General features: G+C 65.2%; 1 protein-coding gene across 1 annotated transcript; it reads left to right on the top strand.

The window, feature by feature from the left end:
- Positions 1-613: 613 nt before the first annotated feature.
- Positions 614-5829, top strand: SERPINE1 (serpin family E member 1). The gene is made up of 9 exons (XM_032766829.2): positions 614-703; positions 1560-1822; positions 2110-2343; positions 2637-2831; positions 2989-3187; positions 3712-3812; positions 3927-4013; positions 4209-4292; positions 4668-5829. Exons 2-9 carry the CDS (start codon positions 1561-1563, stop codon positions 4703-4705), a joined length of 1200 nt encoding a protein of 399 aa, XP_032622720.1. The 5' UTR covers positions 614-703; position 1560; the 3' UTR covers positions 4706-5829.
- The last annotated feature ends 3946 nt before the right edge of the window (positions 5830-9775 follow it).

Raw genomic sequence — 9775 nt, 5'->3', positions numbered from 1 at the left:
CCTGCCAAGACAGGCCTGTCTCACTCACACACACACACACACACACCCTGCCAAGACAGGCCTGTCTCACTCACACACACACACACACACCCTGCCAAGACAGGCCTGTCTCACTCACACACACACACACACACACCCTGCCAAGACAGGCTTTCTGTTTATTTTGTTCCAATTTCCCTGTACCACGTCCCCAGCCCCCCACCGCAGCGTAGCACTGGCAGAGGCACCAGGGGCCAGACCTGGCAGCAAGGGGGGATAGGCACTGGGGGGGATGACAGGAGGGGGCGCTGTGCCCGGGGGGGTCTCTGTGCACTGGGGGCAGCAACAGGGACTCAGGCTCCCTTTACTTGGGGGTACCACACTCTCCTGGTGAGGATGGCGGGGGGGGGCACCCGGGGCCCACGGTGAGCCCCTCGGGGCCCTCTGGGCCCTCTGACACCACCAGCCCCCTGGGGAGGGCAGTGGGGACAGGACAGGAACCCCAACACCCCCCTGCCTCTGCCCCCCCTCCACGAGGGCAGGCGCTAGGACCCGGGGACTGCAGCCGGGGAGGAGTGTGTGTCCCCCCCCGCCACCGCCAAGGGAGGAGGAGGCGGGGTGCGGAGGGATGAGTTCATCCCGGTTTCCTGCGCCCTGGGCGCGCATATAAGGCGGCGGGGCCCGGGTGCTCGGCACAAAGCTCCGGGACCCGGCACATCTCCAGGTGAGGACAGCGGCTGGGCGTGGGGGGCGCGGCCACACACCCCCCCCTACCCCCAGGGGCCGGGCTCTGGGCTCCCTGGAGCCGGACCGGGCTGCGCGCCCTTGGCGAGCCCCTGCTTCGGGGTGTCCGGGCTGGAATCGGCCCGGGCTTGGGGCCCCCTGGCCCCATTGCAGCGGGGGGCTTAGGGGGAGCCATGGGCTGTTTGTAGGGGGGGCTGGTAGAAGTGCCACTGGGCGCTGCTGTTCTACCCTGGCTCTGGAAGGGGAGCGGGGGCTAGGAGCCAGGACTCCTGGGTTCTCTCCCTGGCTCTGGGAGGGGAGTGGGGACTGGTGGGGTCAGAGCAGAGGGGGCTGGGAGCCAGGACTCCTGGGTTCTCTCCCTGGCTCTGGGAGGGGAGTGGGGACTGGTGGGTTAGAGCAGAGGGGCCTGGGAGCCAGGACTCCTGGGTTCTCTCCTTGGCTCTAGGAGGGGAGTGGGGGCTGGTGGGTTAGAGCAGGGGGGCGCTGGGAGCCAGGACTCCTGGGTTCTCTCCCCGGCTCTGGAAAGGGAGTGGGGGCTGGTGGGTCGAAGCAGGGGGTCTGGGAGCTAGGACTCCTGAGTTCTCTCCTCAGCTCTGGGAGAGGAAGGTGAACTAGTGGGTCAGAGCAGGGGGGGCTGGGAGCCAGGACTCCTGGGTTCTCTCCCCAGTCTGGGAGGGGAGTGGAAGCTGGTGGGTTAGAGCAGGGGGTCTGGAAGCCAAGACTGCTGGGTTCTCTCAGCTCTGGGAGGGAAGTGGAGTTCTGGGTGTTAAAGCAGGGGGTGCTGGGAACCAGGACTCCTGGGTTCTCATCTAACCCTTCCTGCCTTCTTCCTCTAGGATGCAGCTCTCACTAGTGGTTCTGGCCGGCATGGCCCTCCTGTGTGTGGCCGACCCTCTAAGCCACCCCACCGGCTCCCGCGTGGCCCAGCTCTCTGCCAACTTTGGGGTGAAGGTTTTCCAGGCCGTGGCCAAGGCGTCCCCAGATCGTAACGTGGCCTTCTCCCCTTTTGGGGTGGCCTCTGTACTGTCCATGCTGCAGATGGCGGCCGCCGGGGAGAGCCGGAGTCAGATCAAGGCAGCCATGGAGTATGGGGTCAATGGTAAGGGGCTGGGGAGGGGGCGCTCATCCCAACACTCAGTGCTGGCAAAATACCCCAGCATGGTGCTAGTGGGCCCCCAGGTCACCGCCCGCCCCACTCCAGAGGTGGGCACATCTCAGCGCCAGGCGATGGGTCCCTGTGTCACTGGTCGCCCCGCCCCAGAGGTGGGCACATCCCTGCAAGGGGTCCCTGGGTAACCCACTGCCCGGCCCTGTCTCCACCCTGGACAAGGGACCCTTTATGGCATTAACCCTTCGTTGCCCTGACAAGCCATGACTTCCCTGCAGAGCGGGGCATCCCCCAGGCCCTGCGGTGGCTGCGCAAGGAGCTGACGGCCCTGAAGAACCAGGACAGGGTTGACATTGCTGATGCGCTGTTCGTGCAGCGGGACCTGGGGCTGACACCCAGGTTCATGAAGACATTCGCCCGCACCTTCCGCCAGACTGTCAAACAGGTCAACTTCACGGAGGGTGAGCGCGCTCGCTTCATCATCAACAGCTGGGTCAAGGACAGCACCCACGGTGAGCAGCTGGGACCCCTGAGTTCTCTCCCCGGCTCTGGGAGGGGAGTGGGGGCTGGTGGGTCAGAGCAGGGGGGTGGGAGCCAGGACTCCTGGGTTCTCTCCCCAGCTCTGGGAGGGGAGGGGAGTAGGGGCTGGTGGTTAGAGCAGGGAGGCGCTGGGAGCCAGGACTCCTGGGTTCTCTCCCCAGCTCTGGGAAGGGAGTGGGGGCTGGTGGTTAGAGCGGGGGGGAGGCTGGGAGCCAGGACTCCTGGGTTCCATTGCCCTCTGACACCCCGCCCCCCATGGTTGCAGGGATGATCAGTGATTTCCTGGGGCCGGGCACCGTGGATGACCTCACTCGCCTGGTGCTGGTGAACGCGGTGTATTTCAAGGGGCTCTGGAAGCTGCCCTTCCTGGAGGCGAACACACGCCAGCGCATCTTCCACAAGTCGGACGGGAGCCGGGTGGTGGTGCCCATGATGGAGCAGACAGCCAAGTTCAACTATGGTCAGTGGTGCCCCCTGCTGGGGTGGGTGGAGAGTGCAGTTGGCGGGGTCTCCAACTCTCTCCCTCTGCTCCCCAAGGAAGGGGGAAGAACCCCCACATACCCCCAGCCCGGGGTCGGGCCTGCCCTGCTAACCCCAGCTCTCCCTGCTCCGCCCAGGTGAGTTCTTCACCCCGGACCGAGTGGACTACGACGTTGTGGAGCTGCCGTACCATGGGGACACGCTCAGCATGCTCATCGCTGCCCCCTACCGCCGAGAGGTGCCCCTGGCCACCCTCACCCGGCTCCTTGATGCCCGGCTGCTGGGCGAGTGGAAGGCGAACATGACCCAAGTGCCCCGGCAGCTTGTGCTTCCCAAGTGAGAACCCTGCCCCCCCCGCCCCCCCGTCCTCAAACCAGGACTCCTGGGTTCTCCCCCCGGCTCTGGGAGGGGATGGGGGCTGGTGGGTTAGAGTGTGGGGGGGGCTGGAAGCCAGGACTCCTGGGTTCTCTCCCCGGCTCTGGGAGGGGAGGGGGGGCTGGTGGGTTAGATCAGGGGATGCTGGGAGCCAGGACTCTCTGGGTTACTTCCTGGCTCTGGTAGTGGTCTCGAGAGGGGACATGGTGGTGTTAGAGTGGGGGTAGGTGGGCTGGAAGCCATGACTCCTGGGGTTCTCTCCTGGCTCTTGGGAGCGGAAGGGGTGCTGAGTGGGGGAGGGGGGCTGGAAGCCAGGACTCCTGGGTTCTATTTCTGCAGCAGGGCACTCAGTGAAACCCTGGTGCCATGTTGTACTTCATGGGGTTTTCTGTGCCCACACCTGGGGGCAGACACTGGGGGGCTGCAGCTGTTCTCCCCACACACACACTCCTGGTGCTGAAGTCCCTTCTTCCCCCCCGCAACAGGTTCTCCCTGGAGAGCGAATCCGACCTGCGCCGGCCCCTGCAGCAGCTGGGTGTGAGGGACGTCTTTGACCTCGGCGCCGCGGACTTCAGCAGCCTCTCAGGTGAGGGTCTCGCCCCTGCATGGGGACACCCCCACCAGCCGCCCTGTCTCCTACCTGCTGGGCAAGGGGGACCCCCAGCTCACGGCTCTATCTCTCTCCCTGTCTCTCTCCCAGCCGAGGAGTCACTGTACGTGGCCCAGGCCCTGCAGAAGGTGAAGATCGAGGTGAATGAGAGCGGCACCAAAGCCTCCTCTGCCACAGGTGAGCAGGTTGCTGGCCTCCCAGGGGGGTGCACCGGGGGCTGGCCGGGGAGCTCCCCTCCCGTGGCTTTGCCTGAGCTGGCCGGCCAGGGGCTGCAGCAGGGCCTAGAGGGGAAAACCCCTCTAGTCTGCCAGGACCCATCTCGCAGGTCTGTTAGCGGGACAGCCCGGCTGACTCCCGGTTCATTTCCTCCAGCTGCCATAGTCTACGCCCGGATGTCGCCCCTGGAGATCATCATGGATCGGCCATTCCTCTTCGTGGTGCGGCACAACCCCACAGGTGAGGATCAGCCCCGTGTCCTGAACAGCTAGACTTCCCCTCCCCTCCCAGAGCCAGGGAGAGAACCCAGGAGTCCTAGCTCCCGGCCTCCCTCCTGTGACGCACCAGCCCCCACTCCCCTCCCAGCGCCGGGGAGAGAACCCAGCCCAGCATGAGGAATCACAGGGGGGGCTCAACCATGGGGCCCATCCACCCTGGCATCCTGCCTCCTGTCCCAGCCAGGGCTCCATGCTGTACGCATAGGGTGGGCCTTCACCCTCTGGCCTATGGGGAAGGAAGGAGAGAGAGCAGGGGGGAGGTGGCAGTATTGGGAGGGGGCCAGCAGTGATCCCCCTGACTCTCCCACCCTCTCACTCCCTGTTCTTTGCCCCCCAGGTGCCATCCTCTTCATGGGACAGGTGATGGAGCCCTGAGCATGGGGAACCCCCCGTGCTGGGAGCAGACTGGGAAGCAAAGCCATCTTGGGGGGGAACCCTCCCTTCCTGGCTGAGGAGATGCCTGTCCTGTTCAGTTTGACTCTTTGGGTCCCCCCTCCCACTCACCCCCCCCGGATTGCAGGGCAGCGGTGGGGCCATATATGACAGCAGTCGCTGGGCTGTCCCCCACGGCCGGGAATCCCAGGCACGCTGTAGCCCTGCGAGCCCAGCCTGAGGCTCAAATCTGCCCCCCAGCGACTCAGTTTCCCTGGTCCTACCGTACCTGGGCCTTGCACAGATTCTAATGGACTTACACTGGAGGCTGCTACCTCACCCCCTCCTCTGGGGGGTGTCAGGAACCCTGTTCCCGGTCAGGGGGCTGGGCATGAATGTATGGGAGAATAATATATTGTAGAAGAGATAATATATTCCTAGCTTTGCTCATTTCTGAGGGGCCTGCATGGGGTGGGTGGGAGAGGCTGGCACCCCAAAAGGGCCGGCTAGAGCGAAGCCGCTCTAAGCTTTTGCTCACGGTGGAAGCACAAACTCCCCATTTCTCCCTCCAAGAGTTTTTGGCGTGAGCCACAGCCCCACAGCGGGCAGGGGGCCCTCCTCTGGGCCTACTTCACTCCCCCACAGCGCAGGAAGCCGGGTGAAGCAATCGTCACGTGCGGCCGCCAGGGCTGCGTGTGCAGATAAGGGCCAGCCGTGAGTCACCCTCACCAGCCGCACGCAGCCCCCCAAAAAAACTCAGCAGCTGTTTAAAAATAACTGAGGTGATTGGCCTTGGCCAGTCACGTTTTCCCACCCCTCACCGCCAGCGACTTCCTTGTCGGTGTGAAACCAACAGCCCGCAGGGTGGGGATTTAAATACCCCACCACCAGCCCCCCATGCATCCTGCTCAGCAGTGCCTTAAAGGGACGTGCCGCGGGGTGACGTCCTTTTCCCTATACCCCCTGGGGTGCGTGGGGACCCCCTCTTCCTTCTGCAGTGAGGCAGGATTTCTGCACTTTGGCAGTGAGTTGCATGGGATGTGGGTGTGTCTATGGATTTTGTTTAATTGAATGGTTTTTATTCCACTTTTGATATGTAAGAAAAGCAATAAAATTCTCTATGGAAACACAGTGTCCGCTTGGTATGACCCTGGCCTCGCTCGCTGCTCACCCCAGCTCCGTATACCCAGCCCTGGCACCCTCCGTTCTCCGGATCCATGCGCCGCCACCCGTGCTGCACCCTAAGCCCCGATCCCAGCCCACTGCTTGTGGGAAAGGACCTGGGGTCGGGGGCACGGCCTGCAGTGGGGTCTGATAAATGGGTTGTAGGGTCAGCCCTGCATCAGCGGGAGAGCAGCCCTGCCCCAGGGCATGGGGGGGCAGCACTAGCTGCAAGGGAACCCCCTTCCTGCTCCCAGTGGGGTCCGTACTGATTGCAGGGTCATGCCATCCACCCCCTCCTTCCTCTCTGGGGCAGGCCCTCAGCCTTTATGCCTGCCGGCAGGGGGCAGCTTCCCCCAAGGTGAGGGGCTCAGCTTGGCCTTCAGCACCCCCTTGGCTCTGGCTGGTGCCCAGCCAGGGGGCTCTGCCACACAGCTCCCTGCTACCAGGGCTGGGGGGACATGATGCCCCAGTGGAAGAGGGGGCATAACCCTGGGTCCAGGTGTGCCCACTCAGCCATGCCCTCATCTCTCTCCCCCCCCCGGCCCCCTTGGCTATCAGCGCCATGTACGCGCCTCATCCCTCGCTTGGCATCTGCACTGCCTCCCCCTTGATACAGCCATGACCCCCATCCCCTGCCTGCACCTGAAATGCTCCCATCCTCTCCAAACCCCCCCGGCCCCTAGACTCAGCTCATGACCTCCCATCCCCTTGCATGCACTCTGCTAATGCTCCATCCTCTCCCCTCCACCAGCCCCCTTGACTCAGCCAGACCCCCATCCCTGCTGCACTTCTGCAATGCGTCCCCTCTTGACTCAGCATGACCCCCATCTCCTGCTGCACTCCTAGCAATGCCTCCTATCCCTCTACCCCCTCGGCCCCCCCCCTTCAATCCTCGCCCCTCACGTGCTTCGCCATTCCCCCTGCTTCTTCAGCTCCACAGGGACTTCTCCACGCCCTTCAACCTTAAAGCCCCCCGACCGATCCTGCCCCCTGGCACCCCTTCCTCTCCCCAGTTAACTCCTACCTCGGTGTTGCCAATGGCCCGACACTCCCAGGCCTCTCCCTTCGGGTCCCACTCTACTCCCCCTCTGCGAGAAGGAGAGAACACCCCTGCGAACCCCCCTTACAACACCATCCCTGACCCCGTTTGCCATCCGACAGGCTCCCTCGTCCCTTATTGCCATGGTTTACAGGGTTCTCTGCACCTCCATTTTGCCCCCGCTTGCCACTGGATAAGTGGCCACTCAGTGCCCCATTACCATGGTTCACAGGTCACCCACCCCTCCAGCTCACGCCCTGTTCCATGGCCACCAGCTCCTCGTGCCCATTTGCCCATGGTTCAGGTCCCTGCAACCTCCTTCTTATGCCCTGTTGCCATGGAAACGCCCACTCTCACCCCCGTTGCATGGAAAACGAAATCCTTCCTTACGTCCCATTGCCATAGTGTAGAGGTCACCCACCCCCTCCCGCCTTGCCCACCGTTGCCATGAAACAACCCCCCCCGCCTCTTTCCAGAAGTGCTGCTGCCCCTTGTTTGGGTCCCTCACCCCTCTCCAGCGCCCCCCGTTGCATGGTTACAGGCTCCCCCCGCACACCACCCTGCCTCCGTTGCCATGGAAACGCTCTCTCTTACCCCGCCCTCCCCTCGCCCTCCCGAAGTGGCTCCTGCCCTTCACGTGTCCCCGGCGCATGCGCAGCGCGGGGAGGCTGGCCCGGGCTCGGTACCTAGGGCAGGTTGAGAGAGGCGAGGCGGCGACCGGATCCGGCGGGAGGGGAGGCGCGGCCCATGGTGCGCAGGCGGAGGCTCGGGTGTGGGTGGGGGACCCCGGGGGCTAGGTGCGCCGTGGGAGGGGTGAGGGGGCCGTGGGGGGAGGCTGGGAGCGGGGGCTGGCCTCCGTGGGGGGAGGGGCTGGGGGGCTAGAGGCTGGGTGGGTGGGGAGCTGTGGGGAGGAAGGCGGTGTGCGGGGCGTGGCCGGGTGGGGGGCGGTGGCCGTGGGGGAAGGGGACTGAGGGGAGCTGTCTGTGGGGGGCGGGCCCGTGGGGAGCCACGTGAGGGGGAAGGGGCTGGGGGGAGCGGGGGACGGGCGCCGCGGGGGCGGATGAGGGCTGCCCTGTGGGAGGGCGTTGCGGAGCGTCGCGTGGGGGTCTGCGAGGTTGAGGGCAGCCCGTGGGGATGACCCGTGGTGGAGAGGGCTGGGGGGGTCAGCTGGCGGGACCCCTGGGGACGTGGGTCCGCAGGGGAGCGGGATTGGCGGCAGCGAGCAGGACCTGGCGAGGGGGCAGTGAGTGCGAGCTCGGGTTGGGTCCATTCTGCAGTCCCGCGTGGGGGTCGGGGCCGGGCGCATGGGTGCCACCGCTGTCTCGTGGGGAGCAGCCGCGCCGCAGAGCCGGGGCCCACGTGATCCTTGGGTCACGCGGGCTCGCCAAGGGCTCCTGTCGAGCAGGCTGCGACGGCGGTTGCAGTGGGCGTTTCGTCAGTCTGAGTTCTCCAGTGTGGGCGCGGAGGGTCGTACACCGCCGTCCGGTGCCGCGCTCACCAGGGTGTCAGCGGGGCATGCGCCCGGCCTGGTCGCCGTTCCGCCTAGTTGATACATGATGACGCTCACCTAGCCCGGCCAGCCCCGCCGCAGCCCCCGGGCGGTCGAGAGGAGTGGGGCTGCCCAGCAACCAGGCCGGCGGGTTGCGTTCAGCGCAGTGGGCTGACTTGGCTGCGGACGGGTCGGGGCTGGTCGGCCGCCAGGCTCAGACGGTGACGTTTCATCCGGCTCCCTGGCCCAGTGACACGGGTTGTTCCGGCTCGCCCAGCCACGGGCGCTGCAGCCTTGGCCCGCGCCAGATGCCCTTGTAACCCCTCCGGGGCTGAGGGCCAATGCCAGGGCTCCACGGGGGCCGGGGGGCATGCTCCAGGGACCACCCGTGCCGCTTCAGCTGGATGCATCGGGCAGCCACGCGGCCTCGGGGGGCGCCACGGAAGCCCATTAACACCTGACTCGTAGCGAGGGGCGGTTTCCCCCAAAACCCTTTGATAAGGGGATGGAAAAGGGGATCCAGCCCAGCTCGAGCTAGGGGCTTGCAGGTCCCCCGACCCTGGCTCTCAGACCGCCTGTCTGCTGCACTCTGTCCACCGGGTGGGGAGGAAAAGCTGAGGCACGGAACTGGGAAGCAGGACAGGGCACTGGCCCCGAGTCACCCAGGGTATAGGACCCCAGCGTAGCCTGTCTGCCACGGCTCAGTGTCGAACTGGTTGGGGAAACGCAGAGCACAAACTGGGGGGGGACAGGACTGGCCCCGAGTCACCCAGAGAGGATGACCCCCCACACCTGTCTGTCCGCTCAGTGTCAACTGTAGGGTGGGGGAACACTGAGTGTACAGAACCAGGAGGGACAGGGACTGGCCTCCGAGTCCACCCCAAGGATAGACCCCAGCCACCTGTCTGCCACGCTCAGTGTCACTGTGGTGGGGAAACCGAGGCTACAGAACTTGGGGGGGACAGAGGACTGGCCGCCGAGTCACACATGGTATAGACCCAGCACACCTTCTCGTACGTCCAGTCGGTCACTAGAGGGGGGGAAACCTGAAGTTACAGCAACCGGGGGCAAGGGACTGGCCCCGAGTCACCCAGGATCAGACCCCAGCCACCTGTCTCGTTAACGCTCAGTGTCACTAGGTGGGGAAAACCTGAGGCATCAGACCGGGGCGGGGGACAGGGAACTGGCCCCAGTCACCAGGGTAGACCCCAGCTGCCTGTCTGCCGCTCAGTGTCTACCGGGTGGTGGAAACTTGTATTGCTTTACAGAACCAGGAGGGACCAGGGACTGGCTCCGGAGTCACCCAGGGATAGACCCCAGCTCCCTGTCAGCCACGCTCAGTGTCACTGGGTGGGGAAACCGAGGCACAGAACCGGGGTGG

This window comes from Chelonoidis abingdonii, chromosome 11, assembly GCF_003597395.2.
Source record: "Chelonoidis abingdonii isolate Lonesome George chromosome 11, CheloAbing_2.0, whole genome shotgun sequence".
Taxonomy (NCBI): Eukaryota; Metazoa; Chordata; order Testudines; family Testudinidae; genus Chelonoidis; species Chelonoidis abingdonii.
This window is presented reverse-complemented; position numbering and strand designations above follow the sequence as displayed.

Excerpts from the sequence above, each read along its gene's own strand:
- SERPINE1 (XM_032766829.2), top strand. The coding sequence starts at position 1,561 with ATGCAGCTCTCACTAGTGGTTCTGGCCGGCATGGCCCTCCTGTGTGTG. Across the intron at positions 1,823-2,109 it reads CATGGAGTATGGGGTCAATG|AGCGGGGCATCCCCCAGGCC; the intron begins GTAAGGGGCTGG and ends ACTTCCCTGCAG. Across the intron at positions 3,813-3,926 it reads GGACTTCAGCAGCCTCTCAG|CCGAGGAGTCACTGTACGTG; the intron begins GTGAGGGTCTCG and ends TCTCTCTCCCAG.